The sequence below is a fragment of the Geospiza fortis genome, unplaced genomic scaffold (genome assembly GCF_000277835.1).
Source record: "Geospiza fortis unplaced genomic scaffold, GeoFor_1.0 scaffold331, whole genome shotgun sequence".
NCBI lineage: Eukaryota > Metazoa > Chordata > Aves > Passeriformes > Thraupidae > Geospiza > Geospiza fortis.
The window spans coordinates 252,260-278,734 of NW_005054540.1; the positions used below are offsets into that span (position 1 = coordinate 252,260).

Consider the following 26,475-nt stretch of genomic DNA (forward strand, 5'->3'; position numbering starts at 1 on the left):
TCAAAATCAAATGCAGCTCCAGTTTCACTGTGGCTGTTTTTCTCTAAAATACTTGTAGGCTTGGAAAGTCAAGGTTTTTTCATTCTCACTGCACCCTGGTCAGTTCACCAGCTCTTCTGCAAGATCTCAACTATCTCAAACTGTAGTTTGGAAAGTTACTTTGGGATTTGTAGCTACCTTACAACATCATGTCTGCCACTGCTGGCAACTGTAGAGGATAAAAATCACCCAGTCCAAAGCATTTACAGATCATCAGAGTGGAATTTGGCTTCTGCAGCCAGGAAAGCAGGCACAGGACTGTAGGCTAGCTTTGCCATTCCAGCAGTGTGTAACCAAAGCACTTGTTTGTGTGTTCACAGGAATCTCACTGTTACTGACTGAATAGACTGTCTAAATAATGCCTTCTGTCTCAGGTTTGGGTGGGTTAGAGTTTTGGGTTTTTCCTGAGACTGTGAGGGAAGACTATGAAGGTTGTGCAAAGACTACCAGGGTAGGAAAGACAGAACATAGCAACAGGATCTGCAGACAGTGAGTTCTAGTGGTAGAAAGAGAAGGGGAAAAGGAAAAATCTTCCTACAGAGAGGTTTTACCCTTGTTTTTAAAGAGATAAATTTAAATAAGCATAACAAAATTAATGTAACTATATTAATAGGCAAAGAGAATGAGTAAAACAAAGAACTAACAGAATTTGTATGGACATGTATATAACAGAAACAAAGTTTCATCTACATAATACTAAAAGTAAGGGCTGACATTATTGTTCAGAATGGACAGAGAACAGCTAACCTACTAGGATGGAAAGGTTTCAGAGTTCAACGGCTCAACACCCCCAAATTTATTCCATGGGGTTTTCATTAAGTTTAGAAAAGTAAGTGTGAACACAAAAGCTCCCAGTCAAATCTTTGTATTTTCCATTTGTAAACTTCTGATTGTAAATTATTCCATTCTAAAAAAAGTCACACAAGACTCAGTGCAGCTTGAAATTCTCCTGTATATCTCATTCAAATGTATAAATTCATTGATGTAAATAGTATATTGAACAAACATAATTTTGTTTGCTTTTTACAGATGATCTAATTATTTTTATTTGACACAATTTGTCAAAAAGTTTACATACATTTATTTCTGCCTTCAGATTACTTTAGAAATCCTGGCCATCCTGATGTATTCCTGTAGGCTGACCCTGGCTGGAAGCCAGGTGCCCCCAAAGCTGCTCTGTCAGTCCCCTCCTCAGCAGGGGAAAGTTCAGTGGGTATTATAATGACTCATGGGTCAAAATAAGGACAAGGAGAAATCAGCCACTCTGTCTTCTGTGAGAAGCTGCCAGAAGCTTCCCCCATGTCTGACAGAGCCAACACCAGCCAGCTCCAGGAGGGACTGTCATACACTGATGGGGTTGCCTTGGGTGGGTTTCTTGCCTTTTATAACCCCTGACTGAAATAAATTTCAATCTGAGAAGTATTAATGAATTTTTTATAAAATATATAATCTGATCTTCTAGCATAAGGTGTCAGTTTTACTGAAGGGATCAAGTCCATCTTTGTTTCTTAAACTGTACATACCATGCTCAAAGTGCTCTTTCACTGCTTTTTAAAGGTATTTTCATAGAAATAATGAAGGACGTCACTCTTAAGTTTTATGAGTTATGAGACCATGTTGGTTTTATTTTTTTAGTCTTGTGAAATTCTTTCTTGAGCATGTCCTTCATAGTTAAGTCTTTCATAAACAGATTTTTTAAGAGAATGCTAATTTGTTCCTTATTTACCTAGCTTGAAGGCCGTGTGTCAAACTGCCACTGTGATAACAGCAGCTTGTGAGTTAGACATTCAGAAAGGGTTTCTGACTTAGTAAATTAAAGTTTTGTAACTGCCAATTAAGCTGCTTGTCAGTGGATTATATGGTGCTGCTGTACAGATACTGCAAATTCAGGGTTTGAGTCTGGCTTCAGTCTGTGTGGGAAATCTTGTCTTTGCTTCTCTCTTAGCCTTACTCCTCATTTCACAAACTTGAATTGCGCTCCCCTTCAGTGGCACTTCATCTCAGGATCTCCATCTTTCTTACTGTCTAAATTCTCCAAGTTCTATTCTTTGAATTTCCCAATTCTCTGTTTTTAGAAACAGATGAGTAGTAAGGCAAGCCTAAACAGAAATCAATTATTTACTTGGGAAGGAGAGGAGTTATAAAAAACAACTTTGAAAATAAGCTGGGAAACTTAAGAGAGGTTTTTATGGCATTCAATAATAAACAACAAAAGCATTTTTCAGAATGTGATGTATTTTCTGGAGGTGAAACTTTATTTCTCATGCTTGAAGCTGTGCAGGTGATAAATATATTTTAACAACTCTGCCATGAAATGCACAAGTGTTCCATTCATTATCTAATTGATATGCAAAAAAAGGTATGTTTGATGTTTGCACCAATGTCTGAAGTCTTTGAAATGGCAATAGTCAGTGCAGACCAGTCACAGTTTTCCTGGAAATACAAAATATCTTAGCTTTAATTCCACCCCCTCCTGTGGGGTTGCACCTTGGAGCTTTGTTCCACTGGGAAGGAAGAGCCCTCCCTCTCTGCTCGTGGGAGGACCTGAATCAGTGAGATGTGAATAGATCAGGGGGTTGAACAAAACCATTTTCAAAGATTTCAGCTTCATCTGAGATCTTTACAGATTGACAGTGGTAAATAGGGCATTCAGCTTTTCAAAGAGAGGGCTAATGAAAAGAGATTTAAGATGAAAACTGCATGTAACATTACTGGAATTACTGGAACAAAATGTCTGGCACTTAGCAAGTGCAATATATGATAATGGGGTTTTTGACACACATGAAGTGATGGTTTTCTTGCATGCATGCATACACTGTGATCCTTCATGCCAGGGGAGCTTTTAACCTTCACTGTGTACCATTCTACATCCTCAGTAAAGATGTGGCTTAGCATTATTTATTCATTTGTTCATTATCAGCACCTTCTCAAATAGAAGAAACTGGAAATCAGAGACTGTATCTTCCAACTTAAATTAGGTTTTTAACATTTTGGTTTAGCAGTATGAGCTATATATGACTCAGGTTTTGCTTTCATGTCAATTGAATTTACTCACAGATTAGGAGGCATAAATACACAGATTTTGGCCAGCTGCAGAATGAAGGCAGCTCCTCTCACCAGTCATATCACACTATTATAGGAGTGTTGCCATTATCTTCAATCAGCACAATATCAATCCTATCAGCTATTGCTCCCATTTGAGCAGTTATTTGCCTAAAGTAATTTTATTATCTTTCAGCATGCCATATGCATGTCTTCCCCAGGGAGAAAGAGAGGCTTTTGTGCAAAGTCAGGAGCTGTAGCAGTATTCAAAGGAGTGCCAGATAACAGGGAGCATCAAGCACTGATTGTGTGGTTCTCCCAAGCTTGAGCAGCTGCTGGGGTATGGAACACTCTGCAGAAGTCATTGAGACTGAAAGGCTGTCTTCAAAGGGTTCATGGGACAAGAACAATAAATAAAAGTTTGCTTAATCCCTCTACCCAGTAATCTCATGAAATGAAGTTTTTCTTTTCATGCCGTGTCAGCACTTGATTGACAAAGTAGTTTCAGTCATCTTGAAACAGAGTATTATACTCTTGAGATTTCCAGATGTAAGAATGTGGATGGAACAAACAAACAATGTGGATAGATCACATTGTAATAAAAGTGTCCCAGCTGACATTGTCCTACTTGTTTCACCCTGCACAGCTAAAAAGGAAACCAAAGATATGATGTATTTGGGATATTCTTAGGACTAAGGATTATTTAGAGTGAACAGATTTATCACTATTGGTGTAAGTCTCAAAGAGGAACAGAAGGAGAGAGCAGAAAATACAGAAGAGAAGAGATAGAGGATTAATACAATGGCTGCTGCATGTAGAATCCTTTTTGTACATTATTACCCTAGAATGTACCCCTGTAAAGAACATTTTTGTCTTATCTTCCACCATCTCCTAAACCTTCTGTATCCCTCTTCCTCCATGCTTCAGCAGAGTCCCCTCCTCAGCACGCAAACTCACTCAGGAAAACTAAGCTCTATAAAATTCAAATTTATACATATTTTTACAGGGTTATTCTGAGTTGTATGTCTCAGTATAAGCAGAATTGTCTAAGGATATGCATATTTCTCTTAATTTTTGATTGAGGAAAAGGCTTTTGGCTCTCTCACCTTACAACTCCTGAGTTAGAATGAAAATAATTCACACAGACTTCCCTGTATCTGTTCTTCCATGGTATTATGTACGTAACAGCACAGTCTAAGCAATTCTTCAGCTCTTATCTATAAATATTATTGGCTAAAATTGAGAGGTTTACTACATAATTATGAAAAATGTATTTTCACTGCATTTAGGGTAGCAACATGGGTTTGGGAGTGTGAATTGAAATTATAAAAGTGAATGAAGATGCTCAACAACAAATTAAGAAGACAAGAATGGGGAAATGGGGAAATGGTGAAAAAACAGGACTGAACATCAAAGTCTCTTGAATACTGATGGGATGATAGTTCCCAGAGGAATCAGAGGGCAAATGAGTGAAGGGAGCTGAAGGTGGTGAAAGAAAAATCTTTGAAATGGTAATCAGCTAAAAGTAGTGCTGAATAAAGACAATACTGACTGAAGCCTCTGTTTCTTTTAGAAGTAACCTGCATTAAGTACAGGTCCACACTATGAGAATTCTTACTTGCACTTATGAGCAACTATTCCCAAAACTAATGCTAGTAATGGCACAAGAAATTCACAAATCTGGGGAAAAGGAGCAATAAAACTAATATAAAGAAAGATCAATGAAAGTGAGGAAATGTAACTAGAACTATAAAAGAATAATCTTCACTGGTGATGCTGAACCAATACAGGATTATTGCACAGGCATTTGTTCTGGGGCAGATATAAAACATTCCTTGCGTGACATTCTACTTACAGTTCCCTAAGTCACCAGAGAACCATTTCCCTTGGGACAAAAACAGTGTATGTTACCTGACCTTTCAGAAACAATGGTATTCTCAGTGCAGCATGAATTTATTATTTTTTTATTGGTTTAATGAGAGGGAAAACCAGAAATGGGGTAAAAGAAAATCAAGAGAACCATAAAATCTTGTCAAGAGAGAGTATGGTTTTAACTTAGGGATGGATTATGAAACATTAATAAAGATCATTCTCAAATGAATTACAAAAAAGAAATTATTTTAAATCTTTTGGAAATACTTTTAAAGAGAATAGAAAGGAGTCAGTTCTATTTCAAAAGTATAAAAACTATAGTGATGAGAAATAACAGGTTTTTATCAGAGAAGCAAAATAAATAAAAAAGGCCACAGGAAAACCCTTTTTTTATGTCTTTAGAATTGCACGTTAAGGAGACATAACCATGTTATGCATTATGTTGTTTTCTGTGCATGCCCCAAAAGGAAGCAAAAATTCCTGAAAAACCCCATGTATCAAACAACCCTGTTAGGGCAGGAACAGTAGATGGTTAGAGCCTAAAAGGAGTCATGTTTCAGCAGCAACAGAATCATAATAATGCTTTAGCCTTTTCCTAAATCCTTATGTTATTTAACATATGTAATGAGGAAAACACATAGAAGGTTGGGTTTTGTTTTTTTTTGTGAATAATGCTTATCATAATTTATAATCCAAAACCCTCCAAATGTCCTGTGTTTTAGCACAATTTAATAAGATTTAATATCACTGACACAGCAGAAATTTTGATATTCACAGTGCAAAATAGAGGGGACTCACTTCAGATCTATCCCTCTTTTCTGATTCCATGAGACTTCTGTTCCTCAGTTTTAATTGCAATTGTCCACTCAATCCTTTGCTGTAGGCCACCATCATTCTTGTAGATTCCTTCAGGCTCATTCCTGCAGCTGATCCATGTGTCTTGGTTGTGGGGCCCAGAGATGACTACAATATACCACCTAAAAGCCATATGGATGTTGAATAATCCTGAAGGATAGACCAGAATGCTGCTTAAAAAAGATAAAAAATGATGTGGAAACATTTCAAAGTGTATAGTATGAAGGTATGCAGGTGCCTGGATCTCAGAAGTCAGATTTGATCTCAGGAAGAATATGTGCCATGCTGAGCTCCTCACTAGACAGTTTTACTTACCACAGAACACATTCTCTCCCTGGTTGCAGGCACCCAGCTCCCATTGACTTTGAAAATGTCAAACTGCATCAAAGTTAGATTCATTTTAAGATCAATAACCTCCCAGAGGTTCAGGGTAGCCTATACATTTTAGTTTCTCTTTTCCCCAGCTTACAATACTGAACTAAGAGTATATATAGTTCCAGCTTTCTGCTGAAGGCAGAAGAGAAATCCCTGGATCTATAGGTCTGCACAGTCAGAGCTCCAAGGAGTTTGTTTTATGGGGACATAGAACAGATACAGAAGAGCTTTAAAGTAGGAATGATATGCTGGAAAAAGAGCTCTTGAGAACTCGTGGCTGAGCATTAAGGAGCAGAGCAGTGTGGGTGACACTGCAGTGGGTGTCTGCTGCAGGCCACCTAACCCTGCAGAGCAAGGGGTCGAGGCCTTTTACAGGCAAGCAGAAACAGCATCCATGGGGGAGCAGATTGTTTGCTGGAGAGAGAGCACAGCAGGCTGCATGCAATGCAGTGAGCTCCTGGGAAAATCCCTGATGGAGGATTTTCCAGACAGAGGCTCTGATGGAGCTCATACTCACAAACAAGGAGAGGCTCACTGGGAGGGTGAAAGGCAAAGCACTGCTGGCTGCAGTGACCATGAGAGCACAGGCTGGATTCCAGGAGAGCAGACCTGGTCCTCTTCAGGGATCTGCTTGGAAGAATCCCACGGGATAAACCCCTGCAAGTAAGAGAGGTCCAAGAAAGTTCAATGATGAGGAAGGATCACTTCCTTGAAAGCTCAAAACTTGTCCATCCTGAACAGCAGGGAGTCCAGAAAGAGTGCCCAGAGTCCTGTGTGCATGAACAAGGAGCTCCTTGCAAAACTTAAACTCAAAAAAGGCACTGCACAGAAAGAGGAAGCTTGGACAGGGACAGATAACCATGGAGAAATATAGAAGCACTGTCCAAGAGTTCAGAGATGTGGTTAGGCAAGCCACAGCCCACCTGGACTGAAATCTGCTAGGGTGTCTAAATGGGTATTTATTTATTTGAATTTGAAGCTGATGTAAATTATAAATTGTAAACTTTTTAATTGGTGTAGTGCTGCTTTCTGAGAAAAACAGTTGCTAAATATCAATGTTTGTAAAATTAGCTTATTGGTATACTATAAAAGGAACACAGCAGGGAATCTGTCAGAAAAAAATAGTTGATTAAATTGCATACAAAAAGCAATATTAATAAAGAATTGGACACTCAAGAATTTGAAAGCTTTGTTAAGAAATGCTCCAGAATGGAGGGCAGCACAGCAGTTTCTAGTACCTTTGAAAGGCTGAGCCCATTCTCAGCTCATACTGGTTTCATAAAATATTTTATACCCTAAGAAAGTTCATGGATAGAAATGAGGAGCACAGAGTGATGTGAAAGGCCCTGCAGAACCTCCACCAGCTTGTGTGATGGCTCCAATGGGAGCAGTGGGGATATCAGATGAGAGAATATCTTTTATCCAAAACAAAACAAGTAACATTTCCTAAGAGAATTGTTTCCTAAAGATATTTGTTCTTAAGATTTCACATGGTTTACAACTGTTTTATTCTCTCCAAATTTGGATGGTTTTGTTATTTAAAGACCTAACTTTCTTTCCTCAGGCATAGAGATACACAAGGGCCAAAGTGCACAGATTTATGATTATAAAACAAAATCCTAAGAAGTGATAGCTGCTTATTCACAGTAGACATATTAATTCAGGGAGATCATTCTTTTATTTACTGTTTTCTAAGGCTCTGTGCCCCAAGCTTTAAGATGTTTCCTGAATTTATATTACATTTTATTCTCATTTCATCTGAAAATATAAAAAAGCAGTCAAAGTACAATACATGTGCTCTACTATTTCTTATGTTTGGGTTTGTTTTTTTTTTACTGAAAGAGGAATTGTATGAAGTCACTCAGATTTCAATCTGCTGAAATATACAGTCCCACCATGACCCAGAAATTTGAATTTACTCTTTGTAACAGCTGTAAATGCATGCAAATAGCATTGTACTTATCTATTTTTTTTTCTTTAATGTGGAAAATAAGCCCATTTTTACACTCTCAAAATATTTCAGAACACTGAACTTTTCACCAGAAAACTAATTGTCCTTAGCCGATTTTTCAACTCACTAAATGTCGAGACTTAAACCTGAACTTCAGCAGCTGGGAACAATGGCTATCAATTGCCTTTCCCCCCTGCTGTTCCTCATTAACAGCACAAAGTGTGCTTATTTAAATCCATCTTTATCTCCTAATGGACGAGGAGCAGTGAGTGACTGAATTCGGTAGCTATTAGAAGTACAGCAGATCAGATCTTTCTGTTTATTGATTTGTGAAGAACAGCCTCGCACTGCTTTGACAGCTCTGGCTCAGTGAGAGCAAAGAAAGAAGCTTTTCAGCTCTTGGGAGGAGAATTGCTGGGCAACATTAAAGAGGGTCTTGTAGGAGCGGGTTTCCTTTGATATGCAGGCAAATTGGCTGTGCTTGGTTGGAGTCAAGGTCAGGAGGCTGTGGAAATGCTATGAATGTGGTGAGGAAATTAAAGGAGTGTTATTTTAATAAGTATTGTGTGGATGCATGCTGATTGATACAGAAAATTGCCCTTCTCTTTTTGTGAGAACAGCTTTTGGTGAAGCAAATTTTGACCAAAAAGAAAAAGGAGATTTTGTGTCCTTTTGCTGCTGCACTAAATATAGCTGTTTAGATGAGAATCTTCTATTCTTTCTATCTTTTCTTGCTATTTTTCCTCAGAAACCCAGCCATTCAACAGTTGTCTTAACTCTTTAGATTTAGCAATTTTTAAACTAGTGATTTCATTTCTGCCGCTTCATGTTAATAAGTAGTAAAAATTGCTACTTGCACACTTTCATGTATTTTTTTAATAAATTCCTTGCCAAGTTCACTGAATGTGAATTCCCTGAGAGTGCTGAGCACAGAGAGGCACCCAAGCAGTCCCCCTGGCTCATGCAGCCCCTCATTGCTGGATAATTCAGCCACAGTCAGAGCTCAGATAAGAACCCTGGGAGAAATTTCCTCCACTGAACTTGTTCAGTTGAAAATCAAAGCCATGGGCAAGGCTGTGGCAGGGTTATACCACAGCTAAACCAGGGCTCTTATGTGTCTGTAGTATTGGTAGATCCAAGAGGGCAAAGGTTGATGGATTGACAGAGAGACCATTCCTATAGCTCTTTGCTGAGGCCACTCCTTGTTTGCAGGCACAACTTCAGTAACATGGTGGATGTACCTCCTTCTTCCAGCACATCTTGGAGTATTTCAGCAACTCCAGCACTCCTGGACAGCTGCTGTTGGGTACTTTTTGAGAACATGGAAAATAGTGAGAGTTAAACAGCTTTCCTTCTTGATCTAGGCCTGCTTTGCAGTGTGGCTGTAAACACAAAAGAATGCTTTATATATCATAAATATATTCTCAGTTAAACCTCAAAAAATGAAAAAAAATAAGAAAAATCCCATCCCCCCCCCCTCCCCCCCAGAATGTAGTAGTAGACCCAAGTTAAATCCATCAAATCCTTATTCTGACTGCAGTGGAGCTGTTCGAAAAATGTTGTCAAGGTTGAACCCCACATTAGGTAAAGCACTTGAAACTATTGCTAACGACTGCATGGCAGAGCTTTGCTTTTGTTATTGTCTTAATTTGTTTTTCAGAATTTGATTATAGATTCAGTTCACAGGGCTGAATCCAAGGGATGGGAAACAGAACTCGTTTCATCAAATGTTTTCAAAGCCTTTAAAGGAGAAAGACTTTACTTTTTTTTCTTGCCAATTTTTTTAGCAGAAGCTGTTTCTGTACCATGTCAATATCACTTAAAATCAGTACAGGATCTTTAATATTACCATCTTCAATCTCGAGTATATTTACTGCACTGCTGTGGTTCTTTCATTTGTTACGATTGAAAGAAGATCAATGTTATATAAAACATTGGATTAAATAAATAATGGAAATGCATGTCTTTTCAAGCATGCATCCCCAGTGAAGAAAAGCAACGGTCCAAGTATCCCAATTACAGAAAGTTCTGATGCTTGCTTTTATGTAAAAATTAGTTTAAAAAATATTTTTATATTAGTTCTGTTTAAATCAAATTCTCACATCATGATAAAGCAATAGCTGACTTTTTAGAAATCCATTTATTTATTTTTAAGGGTTCTTGCAGAGGAATACTGTGGAGTTTTACCTGAAAGGTACCCAAATGAAATCCACAGTTCCATCCCATGGAGATTGGACCAGATGACCACTGTGGGCCCTTCCAGCTTTACCCATTCTGTGTATGTTACATTCTGGTAACAGTACCTTTAAAGTAGTATTTTTTTCATGGCTAAGCCAATACTATTGAAATCAGAAGAGAATGTTTTCCTTCATTAACACCACACCTTTTTTTTCTTCCCTTTAAAGCAAGGAAAATGAATGCTTGAATGGGCTTGAAAATTTTGCAGTTTTCTTCCCACACCACAAGGCTCCAGTTGTTCACATTTTGTTCTAACTGCTCTTGGTTCAGAGCATAGCATACAAAAATACAAGAGATACTGTTTGTGCTTGTCTTGTAGGAGCCTATTTCCCTTGATTTGAAGGAAAAACAATAACAATAAAAAATTCTAAAATTTGGGAATTACCTATGGCTTGTTTCTGAAAAATAAGAAACACTTTGACATGCCAATGAGAATTTCTTTGAAGAATCATGAAACATTTATGAAGACTTATATGGATAGAATCTCCTTCCTCAGACTGTTGATGTATAAGTCACTAAGTCAAATCCAAATCTGATTTTATTGGACCAGAGACACATTCTTCTGTTTAAGCAAGGATTGTTTCAGTGGGTTTTTGTTGTACACCATTATCTGAGTTACTGTGGGTTCAATTTCTGTTATTTTACCATTTATGTGTTAGTTTTGATAAAATTAATAGAAACTGACTGCAATAATCTTCCTTGCTCTACCACCAAAAGTGAGTTCATCTTTTACTGTCTTTTACCTAAAAGGTAGTATGCCAACACATCAGCAAGTGGCATTTCCTGGGAGGCGAGTGGAATAACGTTTTGTACTCTCAGGTGATATTTCCTGGAGAATTCTCAACATTTGTCAGTGTTTTCTTCTTCTCTGTATTGACAAAATCTACCTCTCGAAAGAAGTATTTCCTGGCTCGCATCCAAAGTTGTTCAGTTGGAAAGTTAACCCTGAAGTGTGTAAGGTATTTTATTTTGCTGATGTACATATACGGCTAAAAATCTTCAGGTTAATAATTTTGTGCAGTTTAAAGGTTATCTGGATGTTTTTAAGGGATTGGAATTCTCAGTTTCAGCACACTTACAGAAGTTGTATAGGCTGTGTGCTGGCAGTGGTCATGTGTACTAAAGGGTTCCCATGCTCTTTGCTGACCACTCTTTGGCTGTTGAAATTTTCCTATATGAAACACTGCTCCCCACTGTGTGTTTGTAAAGTTCTCAATCTCTTTAGGGATTTTTCATGCCAGCAAAAACTTTTTCCATCCTGGCTGACTTAATGAAAATATGTACTAATATAAAGGAAGAGCCATATAGTTCTTTATTAACCAATATTTCCTAATGACAAAATAAGTATGCTATGAGGTAATTTTAAGACAATTCTAAAGAGTATATGCATTTTCATTACATTTTTCCAGTGGCTTTATTTGCATGTGTTTAGGTATGTTTAAGATTATCTTTCTAGTCTTCATTGAAAGGTTATTTCTTGGTTTAAAATAATAGCACTTCAGTTAACTATTCTGTTCTTAAGCTAATTCTACTGATGACCAGAAGCAGCCCTTTTTGTGGTTTTCTGTGCACTTACAGACTTCCCCAGCTTGTATCTGTGCAGTGAATTGGGTGTGAACTCAAGCTCAAAGTCAGTCCCTGGTATGAAGCATTGCTTAACAGAAACATCTGTTCTTGCAATTCAGTGGGAAGCCAGAAAAGATGGCATAGAAATGAAGGGAGCTGCAGGAAAAGCACCTGAAAAGTGGTTTGAGGAAAGAAAGCAAATGGGTATTTTTGCTTATGGTGTTAGTTTTAAAATTGTAAGCAAATAAATCATGTCTTGGCAGTAAATTGCTATTGCTTAGTTAAAGAAGATTTTGGAGTCTAGGGGTTATCTGGCAAACACACACAGTCATATCAAATAGCTCATTCATTCTACCATTTTAAATTTTTCCCTTCCAAATGTGTCATGCCCAGTTACTATACAATAGTTCCCTCCTAACACCAATCAAAAAATTCTCTGAAAGTTTTAAAATGTGGATTGCTTTTTACTTGTGCAACCTATTCGTTTCCTTGTTATGTATATCACAATTTACTTGTGCAACCTATTTGTTTCCTTGTTATGTATATCACAATTAGGTAAATTAAAATACACTTACCTTCTGCTTTGCCAGTGTTGATGGAACACTTTTATTTACAGGCAATGTTTAAGTGAACCTGCTTCCTATCAGTTACTTTATTACATTTCAAAATTATTCTATCATTACTTTCAAGGGGGTTTTTTCCTTGTTTTATCTAATCCCACTCTTAGGTCTAACTTCATGACATCCTTCTAGCATACAGGCTATAAAGAGACTAGCAGATGACACTCATATGTCAGGGAATCATTTTGCAACCACCCCCTTTTGGCCACTTGCTCAATACTCCGCTGAGATTTTCAAGGGTAAAGACAAAACCAGTCTGTAGTGGTTTTGCTTTGTTAATTTAAGATTTTACTAATTTTGAGATTTCCTAACTAATGTGTTTACTTCCTGTTGTGAGACAGAATTAGGAGAAAGGTAAAGTAGGTTCAAAACTTTAAAAGAGCATAAAGAAAATTTTATAAAAAGTAGCTAAAAGGAAAAAAGGTAGTAAGAATAAAATAAACTTTTCAGAATACTTTTTCTCCCCCCAAATTTTATTTTCATTGATAATGTAAAGAAACAAAACCTAAAAGTTTTAGTTAGTTTATTACCTCTAAAATAGTTTTGTTTAGTTTAGGGAGAGAAGTCCCTCTTGTTAAGGTTATGGAGATTTCTCCATAAGAGGAAAAAAACAGGTTTTTTGTGGGTCTTAATTTTGTGATGAATAACAGCCACCTGGGGAACTCTGTTAACATGAAGGAAGTGTCTTCTATAAGTTTTCCTATAGTTTGTTGATGGGTTGTGTTAACTTATGGGGTATTGTTTTAAAGATGAGTTGTTTAAAGTTAAAAGTTCTTATTATCTATCTGTCATGTGTCATAGTTTATCATGAGTTCGAGGAAGTGAGACAAAGACTTTTTATGTAACTAACAGTCTATTAAACCACTGAAAAACTGGACCTAAACTAAGTCCTAAACTATTGTTTGTTTTCATGCAGTACACCAACCCAACAAAACCTTAGGAACATGTTCTTCAAAGGTCTGTTCTGAGGAAAGGTTTGATGATTAAAAGAACATCAAAATGTTTGTACCAGCTGCTCTCTTTTGGTTAACCTCATTTCAGCACTTGGTTGAAATATGGTTATCCTGTCCACATTAAATGAGATTATATTTCATGTGCTGATTTATAATACTGTACTCTCAAAAGTACTTTAGAAGTAGTTTAGAAATATTATTAACAGATGGATATTCTGACTTCAATATTGACAAGCAGCAGTCATACTATTTTCAGGTACATAATGTCAGGCCAATTTGCTTTACCTTTATTTATCAGCCTTTTCATTTTCAGCTTCTCCTAGCATCAGTTAAGATGGGGACAACAGAAAAAAAACCCTTTTTTTATTCCTTATTTTTTTCCAGTGACACATTTCATCTCATCTGAAGACTCTGAAGGATAACATTTGTTGCAGGAAACTGCTTAATTTTAAACTGAATGTTCACTAATAAAAAAATGACCTGACTATAATTGGTCTTTGTTTCTTGTCTGTAAAAGTCATTTTTTTCTCCTAACAGGTGGCCGTTGATGAGCGCATCAAGCAACTGCATGAAGCTCACAGGGATTTTGGCCCTACTTCCCAGCATTTTCTTACCAGTGAGTGATTTCTTGTTTCCCATTCTTCTTGAGCAGTTTGCATACACGTTTAATTGATAATTTCGTAGCCATGTGCTAGTTGTTGTTATGAGTTTCTATTTTAGACTATATTACAATTGTTTTCTTTTATTTTCTCTTCCCTGGGTGCAGAGGAATGTTAAATATGTTCATATTGTCCAGGTCCAGAGTAAAAGAAAAACATCTGCTGTTATCATGTCTCCTTGTCCCCACTTCTATCTCTGCAAGGCTCATCTTCATTTGGGGGCTTCCTTTAGGACTAGTAAATGAAAATTATGTTTAAAAGAGTTTCTGATTATTTTAATCCAGAAAGCATTAAACCCCCCTCAAAAACCCCCAAAACAACACAGATTTGGTTTTTCTGTTTAAAGAAATGTTCAGCTCCAAAAAGGGGCAAAACCATATATACAAGAAAAAAATTTTCTAGGATTTGATCACTTAGCAGAGCAGTGAAAGGATAAAAACTGGGGTGAGAAAGTTGGCAGAGGAATGGCAGCTGAGTAAACTTTTTACAACTCTGCATAAAATATAATTGCCAGCAAAATTCCCACTTCACCTCCACACGCATTCTTTTATCAAGGATGTTTTGAAGTACACTGAAAGACAACTTGAAATACCTTCAAAGCTCCAAGGCAGTGACTAAAGTGAAGCTTCTTAAAGGCCATGTCTTTTCCATTGTACTTCAATTAAGGAAAGTAAACAGTAGAGCTTTATTTAAGAGATTGTATCAGCAGAAGAGAACACAGTCACAGGATAATGGTCTCCTACATGCAGAGGGACAAGCTATCCAGGCATTGGAAATAGATGTTGCTATTATTGCACAGCTACGTTCACAGTGGGATAGAGGACAAACTTTTCTTCAGCTGATACTGCCTTGTAATTTTAATAGGTTAACCATTTTCCCAGTGAAGATCTTGATGGGAAACTGAAAATGCTCAGCAGGATGTCCTGCAAAATCAAAACCAAGGTTGATGTTGTGCCATATAAGACAAATGCAGGCTGATTCAACCCTGGACCTTCTTTTGTCAAATGATAATCCTATGAAGAAATAAGCCCTATTTTTATTATTTCTTTCTAACCCACTTTTCTTTAATTGTTGATCACTGGGAATTACTTTATCAGTTCAATATACGTAACTGCAAATCAAACTTGCCAAGCCTGAATGTGCAAGAGCCATGAATATATGACATAAACACAATATTTAAGCACATACCTGTTTTTCCTTGTGACCCATGGTGTATTCTTGGTGAAAGAATAAATCTGTAGGGTAAATTAAGCAAGCCTGGAAGAGACTAGAGTGACCTGCACTGCATTATCACACTGATCAAGCTGTCTTTGTGCTGGTATTGAGTGCAGTCAGACAATTTTCCTCGGCCCATTCTGCCTTGCTATTGCTAAACTAAATCAATCTAAAAGATGATCAGTGTATGATAGTCACCTCTTTTGGCCCACCCACCACCAGTGAGACATTATTCTTCTTAGTAACTAATTAGAGCCAGTAAATTGTGGACATCATTCTGGACACCTCATTCCACTTGATGATCACTATAGGAAAAGGAGTCAGGTGAAAATGTGTTGATTTTGGAAATAGTCCAACTATCACTTAGAAAAATGGGCATTTGTATTTGCTTATTTGTTCTTCTCCCTTAGATGTGTGTGCAAATACATAATCTTACCCATGCATACAAAAATTAGGTATTTGAAGCTCTGAAAACATCTGCAGAATCCTTCCCAAGTCTAAAACTGCAGTCACTGAAAACTGCCAGTACATACATCAGTCCCATCTTTCATCAGCATCAAATTCCAAAAGCGTCCACTATCGTGTACTATCACAATGCCTAGGGAAAATACCGTGCTTTGACATGCTTCTTATGCTTTTTTACTACCTCTGCTGCATCCTTGCATGGATGGAAGCACATTTATGGGAGAGAAAGCACTGCAGGAGAGGGTGACACAGTCCTTGCCATCCAGCACTAGTGGTTTTTCTGCAGCTGTACTTTTGGGGGTGAACAAGTCAGACATAAAGGTTGCCAAACAAAATCAGGCAGGTCGAATGAAAGTGAATTTAATGGCTTGTAGATTAAGTTTCTGTACGTGGTAGACAGAGTCCAAGTTGATCAGTCTGTGACAACAGCAGTGAAAAGATTAATCATAGCAATTTTTATGGTTTTATTTTATAAGCTCAAAACTCTGAAACCATTTTTATCTAAGGAGCTGAGATACACATAAGATCAGTGTAAACTATAATCAGTAAGGAAAATAGGCAATCTATTGCTTATTGCACATCTAGTTTATTTGCCAGTAATAATCAGTTCATCCTCCCTACTGAGCATCCACTTTCCCTCTTCCATAGATTCTTGCCCACCTTAAGGTACAAGTAATAATATCTGTTTATATTCTTACATGAAAAATTATCTTTTATAGTTGATATACCTTTAAGTAGTTCTGCAAAGAGGCTGGCACTGCAGTCAAGGTCACATAAAATCAGTGACTGAATTACATTTCTCTCTTATCAGAAAGAAATAAATATGATCTGCTAATCACGGTAACTTTTTCATGTGCTTGTTATTATTTTATACATAGAAATTATAGCATCATCTGTCTTTTTCTGCTTGGTTGAAACTGAAGGTGCATGGGGCTGTTGAAAACCTAGCACAAAAGTAATGGGGGAGTGATGCAGGGACCTCATTTTTGTCATGTCCTGTGAGGCAAGAAATCAAGAGGTAGTCCCTGTTTCTAAGCACTTACAGCCTGTTCTAAGGGCTATTCACAGAGCTATTTCTGAAAGAGATTGGAAAGAAGGTGTGAGCTAGAGAGATAAGGAGTGTAAAAGCAAAAAAAAAAAGTATTCTTATTTGTGGCATTTTTAAATTAGAGAGTTTTTCTCCATTGTCTTTTCATGCAGTTCAACATTCTTTTCCCACTCTTTCATCTTTTAAATGACCAAGTGCCAGTGTTTTCAATGCTGTAGCATGGGATAATCCAGATGTTTCCTGGTTGTAAATTAAAGAGATAGTGGCAAAGGAATGGGATCCACTTGTGTCTCTCTCTCCTTTAAGGCTTTGGTCTGCCTCAAGTATAAAAGACTTATCAAAACTGGACATGACTTTTCACATGAACTTGCCTCTCTCCAGGCCTTCTACATTTTTTAATGGGCTCTCTCACGCCACTCCTTGAGCTCCTGACTTTCGTGCTTCCCCAAACTCATTTTGCTCTGCCACTGTCTACAGAGCCAGTCCCAGCTCCAGCTCAGTTCATTCCTTGCCAAGGTCACACAGAATTCACAGAATTCACACACAGAATATTTAAGACACATCTGATAAGTGTATTAAATGGGAAAAAACTTGATATCATGGATTTGTAGAGTGAGTTTGTTGGTTTTGAAGGACTTGCTTAGACTTGTTTAATTCGACTTGTTTAATTAGAATTGTCTAAATCAAGGCATAAAACCACTGTAAAAATAAGATCTTTCTGTTAAAAAGAAACTTGTAAATATTTAGCAAAGTAATTACAAGAAAAATCTGTGATCCTTTCATGGATGAAGGCACTTAATTTGGGAATTATATACAGTAACTGAGGTGTGAAAAAGAATATCTGCAAATTTTAAACACAATGCCAGCTCCAAAGTTTTCAATGACTCCTCTGGAATAATTTTACTATTTTTGACTTCATCTGTATTTTTCTCTGTGATTGTGCCTCTTACAAAAAATGAGATTCATTGCTCTTGTTGGAAGACCCACACATAACTATTGTATGTCACAATAGTTATTACTCTTTTTGAGATGCAATAAATGAGAGGTAGCATTGATGTCAGACTGTTTCTAATATCATTTGCAGTGCTATTCAGCAATCACTCACACTTCTTAACGTGCATTGCAGGTGATTGTTCATTCATGTCCATTGCTGGTTATTGCTGAAAACTAGGTGTTACATCTTTTAAAACCATGAGCAAACCTTGTAATTTACTGTCCAGCCCCAGTATGAGCCATCTTTTAGTAAGTATAGCATGTCAGTGAAGTGACTGCCTGAAACAGTGCTCACCATATAACTGGCAATTACTTAGGATTATGACTGGAAAATTCCAGTGGTTTTCAAGCTCAGACAACATGGACTTTCATCAACATGAAAGAACCTGTGAATACAAGGAACAGAAAGAACATTTAGGTTTGCAAGGCTAAAAGGCTGATATACCCATTGCCAAAATTTTATGATTCATATTTCCCAGGCTGTGAGTTTTTGCTACCTGCATATGTCAGTACCAGCCTGTTAAATCCTCATACCTGAATTTGTGCTAGGACCTGGAGATACCTAACAGGAGATACTTCACTGTGCCTCTCAGTTTCGGACTTGTAAGTAAGAGCAGCGCTTAATTCAACACAAGATGAGGCAGCCCTAGCAGCTTTCATTCAGAAACAGAAAGATGACAAATGCTGGAGCCACCAGTTTGTGTTGTAAGTGATCAGAGTGCATCTGCCGCATTTATAGAAGATAATTGTTGCTTAAAAATAAAAAATACAGTCACAGGAGTAGGCTGTGTATCCTAGGTCCCTCCTTCTCAGGATAAGCTCAGAGCTATTCAGGTTCAGATCTGAGTCTTTTTTCTTATTTCTGTGCCTTTGTGTTTTCCTTCAGTTATTTAGCCCACTCTCCTGAGAAACTGGAGATGTGGCTCTGAATTTCTTCGTCTTGGGAGAGAAGTCAAGTACTCCTCCCACCTTCTGTGCGAGTGCTCAGATTATTATGCAAAGCAAAGACTAGGGAAGCTCTTTCTTGCACAGGCAGATGTCTTTAAAAGGGCAAGTCCTCCTAATTGAGATATCCAAGTCTAAAAATGAGAGGGCTCTATGACTCTTAGGACACTTTACCCATCCATCTGATAGATTATTTTCCAGTGGAAGCAACTTCATCTTTCTCTCTTATTTGTCACTGCATACATTATATCTTATTATCTTTCAGATATATATGACAAGCAAACATTGAAAAACATGTCCATTCATCCATGTCCTTTGGCAAAATGGTTTAATATGTTTAGATATCACAGGAAATATGTTGAATAGAAAATATCACCTGGTAGTAGAATAAAGATAGAGGATAAGTGGACACAAACAAATCAGCCTAACTCTGAGAACTCTCTGAAAGCAGAAGGATTTTATTATTGTATTTAAATGTATTTATAAAAAAAGTATTCACTATTATATATATTTTAATATGGTCATATTAGCTAGAGGATCCTGATTGCTAAAAAACTGTTTTTCTACGTCAGTATAAATGTAAAGGAAATACATGTGCTTCTGAAAAGGAAAAAGTGGCAAAGTACCAACAAAACCAAATACACTTAACAGGTTTTGCCATTGTGATTATCATGGTGAATTTCTAAGAACACTGGGCACCAATTCAACCTCAAGACTTGTGTGAGGTGTACATCAGGTTTAAAGTTAAGAGAAAATGCCTTCAGTCCATTTCTCCCTTGTTTAGGATATCATGGCCACAGCTACAGCTTTTGATAGTCCTTGCCTTGGCCTGATTGCTAAAAGTCTTTAAGGGTAGTAAAACATTGCCATATTTTGAGAGGTTATCTTTATGCTTACTTTTGGAATAAAATTAGTAGAATTAATTTTACAGTGAGTTTTCATTTTTTCATTATGCATTATATTATTATTGTTTTCAGTTTAAGACATTCTTTTGTCCTCAAGCTCCAGGACTAGGATGCAACAGGCACATTCTATATATGTATATCAGAATTTTTCTTTCTGTTTTGCTATGTAAGACATGGAATATTTACCAAAGATTTATTTTCTATTTATCTAATTTCATTTGCCAAAAATCACCACCAATTTGATTAGGCCATTTTATAACCTCATTTGATCAGCCAGTTTTAGAGACTCCATTTTTAAGAGCATAAGAGTGTAACAGAAGTTAGCAATGTGGAGTACCTGTATGTGGGCCATTATAAACTCTATCTATATTTCTTTGCTCTATTTCATTCAGTATTCTGCTATTAACAATTGTATTTTTGCCATTTTACAAATCGTGTGACATTTAAGAAAATGAGCACATTTATATTTCACAATACAAAGTGGCATTTGGAAACTTCTGGAACACTGTTCATGGTTAAAGGTGTGCATTATTTAGGTCTTACCATATAATGTTGACCCTAAACTGCAGGTGATAAATCTGAAGTTGGCCATAAAGATTCCAGCAGGAAATGCAGGATGGAAATGCCTCTTTTAACTCTTCTAAAATGATTGTCATAATTGACTCTGATCACATGTTGAACTTTTTTAATGACTAAAAGTCTCTTCTTAGAGATTTTTAATCATTGAAGATGACTTCTTCTCTGGTTAGACATGCTCTAAATATGGTGTATTTGGTAAAGGTCTGCATGTGTGCTACAGTGACAGACAGTGCTGATGGTGTTGTGAGTGTTTGCTTGGACTTGAGAAGGGCAGAGTCCAAACTGAGAAGGGGCTCTCTATTTCCAAAATGCCCATGAATCCATCCCCATGTGCAGCTGGGCTTGCAGAAGAACAGGCCCCAAACTGTGTAGACCTTATGAAAGGCAGGTTTGGATTGATGTTTCTGCCTTGCAACTTCTCAGCTGAGTGGTTGGTGTATTCTGACATCAGTTTCTCAGCTACATCAAGCAATTTTTAGACCTCAGTGCTACACAGCATGGTCTGATTGTTCATCAGTCTTACCTAGAACAATAAAAAATTCACATAATTTAGAAATCAATCTAAATCTTAGCTGAAAAACCCCTATCTTTTACAGGTATATAGTGGCATTTGTTGCAAAGGATCTCAAAGAGCTGGCAGGTTATGCAAACACCTCTATTATGTCACTGCCATGCAGATGCACGTTTTGGAGGTAACATTCTGCCAGCCTGCACCATGCACTGATTATGGTGGGGAAATATTGCTTTAGCATGTTCTCTAAGGAGGAAAAGCATGACCTCCTTATAGTCTCTGGAGAGCAGAATTTTCTCATTTCTAATGGTTTTATCTGAAAATAATCAAAATGTAGTACTCAATGAATCTTATTGGAAAAGTTAAGGTAGCTTACACAGATGGGAAATTCTGATTCTTGGGGAATCAGAGTCTTTTCCTGATGCAAAGATCATCTCATCCTTTTTTCTCCCTGCCTGCCTTTATCTGAAGTCACCAAATCCATACTTTGCTGCAGTGAAAATAATTGGCATCAAAATAAACTTTATGTGAATAAATAAACAGTTTCTTAACTCTATGCTGTATTAAGGTATTAATGATGATAATGCTAGGTAAGAAGAGTGTAAGTCACACAGGTCATGCAGGTAGAATTTCCAGGCTGAATCAGGGAATAATTATCATTAAATGTGAAATGTGAACATAATTCAGCACCTTGCTGAGTTACAGACATGATGGCCAACAAACAAGATTATGGGGATGTAAAAATGAGCTCACCTTTAACTGCCATGATGCTAAAAGGAATATATAATAAATATAATTAATTTCTAACAAAGTGAGAAAAACATAGTTGACAGGATATATGTGACAGTGTATGAACACTACACAATGCTTCTTTGTGGTTTCTGTCCAAAACCTCTTAGTGAAAATTAAGTCAAAAGATTTTTTTTTTTTTAATTAGAACGGAAAATGTACACTCATATGGTGACTAAAAGTCTGTGGTGACTATTTAAATAAGGACCATTGAGAGAAATATTTAAATGTGGACATACCAAATTTACTCTTTGAATAGCTGAAGGAGAAACAGTTTACCATTGGTAAACATACATGTATTTTTCATTATGTTTGCATTCCTAAAGTGAAATATTTATAAGATTATTTTTTTGTAGTATCAACTACTATCATCCTGTTTAATATTTCATTCAGTTCCCTGCATAGATTAAAACAGTACTGAAGTTCAGAGAGCCAGCATGCCACCATTTCACCATACATTCTGCCAACAAGTAAGAACGTCTGCTTACCATCAAGAATTGTGTTCACAGGCAAAACAAGTCCCGGCTCTTAGGACACCTACAGAAAGAAATAAAACTCAAAAATTAGGTAATCATTAAAATGTATGTCAATGCAAACAAAGCGTAGAGAAATTTAAATTCACTCTTAAAATGCCCTGTGTTTTGTGGTGATATTTAATTTCAGTCACAACAGCACTGCAAGTAGCTGGGTGTATGGTAATGGGTTCTTACCCTGTGCAAGCTCAAGCAATAAAACACTTTGGAATTACTCTCAGCAAACAGGAAATGTCTGCTTCTTGAGTGCTGTAGCACACAGGGATACTACAGCATATGTATTTAAAAAAGTCTTTGTTAGCAAGACATTTAGGTGGATTTAACCATTTACGTGTACTGGTTTTGTATGGACAGTCAACCTGTACTGATACCCAAAGATAAGAAACAGCTAGTCTTAGTTTCTGGGTTTCTGCCAAAAATGAAATTATTATTCTCTGTGTATAGCTGTAAAATGTACTGCACTTTTTGTCAACTCAAATTTATGCAAGGTTAGAATCATCCAGGAAACCAGAAGTGTATTATAGACAGCTTCACAGCAACCTCTTGAAGGAATACTAAATCCAATTATGCAGAATATCACAGAATTGTTTGTTATTACTATAGCACTGAGCTCTCATGAAAGCAAAAGTATTTGTTCCTCTTCTAATGGATAAAGGACACTATCATATGTAAGATTCTGTGATAATAAGTTATGACTGCAAAGCTCTTACCCAGATTAATTCAGAAGCAACAGATGAAATACATCTGAAAAATATGCAACATTCTGTTCTGTCCTTTAGCTATTGAATTAAAAACAAATCTTAAAGTGGAACAATTGTAACTTAGTATTCTTCCCATTGGGAATATTAATGATTGCTTGGGAGAGAAATATGTAACAAGGTCAATTTTTAGTTAATACTGAAGGGTATTTTCCTTTCAAAAATGATAACTTAGTGTAATCTGATTTGAATTATTTCTCAGATGATGCCATTTGCCACGGGTAAGAACCCTACAATTGTCACTGAGTAAGCATTTTAGAACTGGTTGATGGAGAACATATTAGTACACATTAGGTTAGAATTACTGAATGAAAGCATGTAAAGAAATCACATAGTAACTGATAGTGTAAAACAAAACAGTGATCTCTGTCTAACTCCTTGGCTTTTGTTTGCTGCCATCTAGAATGGAGACTATTGGAGCAGTCATCAAAATTATATTTACAGCAGTTTTCATTCTTACAAGTAGAAAGAATATTTAAGTATTATGATTAAGAATTCTGTATGAACCTGAAAATGGGGTTATTTTGAGATTTTTAACATCAAAACATTACACAATATTCTATTTTTGATACTTTTTACATTTCTACAAATCACATAACAGATTGTATCTTTACATCCTTTGAGGCTGTAGCAGAGCACAGAAACTGAGCAGCTGCAGCTTGTGCTACCAGGAAGAGCAGCTCAATGGACAGCAGCCTTGGCCACCACAGCTCCTCAGCCATGCAGTCAATGAACACAGAACCAAAGGGCAGTGCCCGGCCCAAGAAGGATTTTTGTGTCATAAAGAAATGAGGTGTATATTTGAGTATTTTTATTTGAAAATGCATATAGTTTTGTGCTCTTGTGTTTGTGGGCCATGCTACAGCCTTCAATGGCAATGCAGTATGCTGGTTCTCCAAGAGATCCAACACTGTAATTAAAATTCTGTTTCTTGCACATTTTGAGAGTTACTGATTCTCATGTTTCATACCTTTGAAATTTACTTTTCTTTTTTTAAGAACACAGATCTGTGTAAATGTAAGTAATAGGAAAGCAATGATGCTCAGCTAAGCTACAGATGGCTGGCTGGGGGTTGAAGAGAACAGCAGAACATGCAGAGATGCTGAGGCAGAATTTTCAGAACTCCTTGGCCACCAGCAATCTGAAACAGGATTACCATATTTATGGAGAGAGGCTTTTCCCGAGGACATGTAGTGATAGGACAAGGGAAAATGGCCTTGAGATGAAGGAGGATAGGTTGAGATTGGGTGTTAGGAAGGAATTCTTTACTGCAAGAGAGGTGAGGCACTGGAAGGTTGTCCAGAGAGGTTGTGGATTCCCCATTGTGGATGGGGCTCTGATTAACGTGGTCTAATAGGAGGTTCCCTGCCCTTGGTGTGCAAATTGAAGCTATGTGATCTTTAAGGTCCCTTCCAACCCTAAGCATTCTATGATTCTTCCAAACATATTCCTTCCTTTCCCTAGCTTCTTAACATTGTCCAAAATTTATATTCACCCTCTCCCCAGCCTGGTTCCCACCTGCTCTTCCTTCTCCTCTTCAGACCACCTATAATAGCAGCAATTTCTCCCATGTCTGATTTGTGTCCCCTTGTTGGGAGTCCCTAGTCTCCCTCCAACCCTTCTTCAGAGTTCATGTACAAAAGTAGTGAGATTTCCCTATACAGCCATTTTAGAAGCACATTTCATCTCCTTCCTCAAACTCATGTCCATACTCCGATATGTGGGCAAGGGAGAGAAACTATACTTCATTCTACAGAGGGAGTTCTGTGAATCTGGTACAACATAGATGAAATATGTATATTGGTAGTTATTATTTGTATGGATTGCGATTTTTTGATTTTGATACAGCAGGTTGGGAGTGGCATTTTTAAAGTATCTATTTTGAGTAAGAGAGGGAAAGAAAATAGAGCCAAATGGCCAAGAAGCTAATTCCTAGTTGTCCTGGTAACAGTTCCTTTCCTTTGTGAACAGCAGGGGTCACTAAAAAGAAGGGCTATACTGGGTGAAGCAAACATGCTTTTTTTCTCCATTAGATTACTTTTCATATGTTTTCTGATTTAATAATTTTATTAAAGAAAGAAAATTCTGGTTTCTAATTTGTTTGACAGAGAAGAAACTCCTAATAAAAAAAATATCTCCCAGACTATGGCCTAAACTATAAATTATCTCTGCCTCTAATAAAAAATAATTTATAATTCTTTTGTCAAATGAGTGTTATAGAAACCTCTTTTACAAAATACTTTCATTTTGTTGTAAGATGATGTTGACATTTAACACCATGAAAGCCAAAAGTGAGCAAAGTTATTTCCTCTCTATTTGTTGTGATCATACTGTCATTTTCTCCATTATTTGCTGTTATTGGAAGACAGTAAAAGACAATTAGTAATGTGGAGAAATAAGAATAAAAATGTCCACCATTTAGAGCAAGTCAGCAAGGGCATAAAAACAAACAAAATATGATGGTCTCTCAGTGTAATTTCACTCAAAATATAAACAAGTGCATAATTCTGCTCTTAGAAGGATGGGAAGTGCTGACCACACAAGGAAAGAAATAGAAGAAAACCCAGTCAAACACCTTAGCAGGAGGAATCCTACAAGAGAACACACCAGAATGATATGTTGCTCACTCTGCTTCATATCTGTTCTGTGAGCTTTCAAGGAGTTTTTGTATTTATCTTTGCAGCTGAATGAGTTCAGTTTCTCTCAGATTAGGACCGAGGTTTCAGAACAGCAGGTTAATCCTTCCTGCCTTCACGGGCAACTGAGCAAACAGACCTGAATCAACGTGGCCGAGAGAAAAATTGTAATTCTAGAGATTAACGTTGTCTTTCCTGTTTGACCTCCACGTTTCTCTTCTAGGTATGTTTGTATGTATGAATGTATGTGTGCAGCTATTTATTTATTTGTTTGTTTGTTTGTTGTTAACAGCTTCTGTCCAAGGCCCCTGGGAGAGGGCAATCTCACCAAACAAAGTGCCATATTATATCAAGTGAGTACAAATAGTAATTCATTCCAGCTATTTTCATTTCTTGTTTAAGAGGAGAGTTAGTAATTTTCTTAAATTATTGTGAACTGCTTCTATAGTGTCTAAATGGGAAGGACAAAAAGGAACAAAACCTGCAATACATTTCAGAGGTGTGCTAGTTATCTAAAAACACAGTAGGATGCCCTGATTTGTAAGTTGTTTGGGTTTATGCTGCTATAAATCACCTGCAAATGAAGTAAAGCTTTGGATTATAATTTAAATTGTGCTGTTGCCCTCTATGTGTGTGTGTGAGAGGTTTTGCAAAACCAAACAAACCCCCAACATTCTGAATTTCAGTTCTGAATGTGATAAACTAGGGGTTTTTCAACCCTGTAAGTTTTAATGGTTTATAATAATTTAATTAATTAATTAATGTTTTAATAATTTATAATGGTTTTAAATGCACATACTTAGTGTCCTCTTTTGGGACACTACTTGGTAAAGTCCATAGCTGAGGAATTACAAGGGGCAACTAGTCCCTAAAACCTAATCTTTTTGAGTTTAGCTCCCAAATTAAGCTAGTTTGTTTTAAAAGATGT

General features: G+C 36.9%; 1 protein-coding gene across 4 annotated transcripts in view; it reads left to right on the top strand.

The window, feature by feature from the left end:
• The window catches only part of LOC102033021 (dystrophin), a 391,913-nt gene that overhangs the window by 248,127 nt on the left and 117,311 nt on the right, over positions 1 to 26,475 (top strand). For all 4 annotated transcript variants that reach the window (XM_031063886.1, XM_005429311.2, XM_031063887.1 and 1 more), the window contains exons 17-18: positions 14,049 to 14,127; positions 25,840 to 25,900. In XM_031063886.1, the coding sequence (XP_030919746.1) occupies positions 14,049 to 14,127; positions 25,840 to 25,900 (140 nt within the window). The remainder of the gene's footprint in view (positions 1 to 14,048; positions 14,128 to 25,839; positions 25,901 to 26,475) is intronic.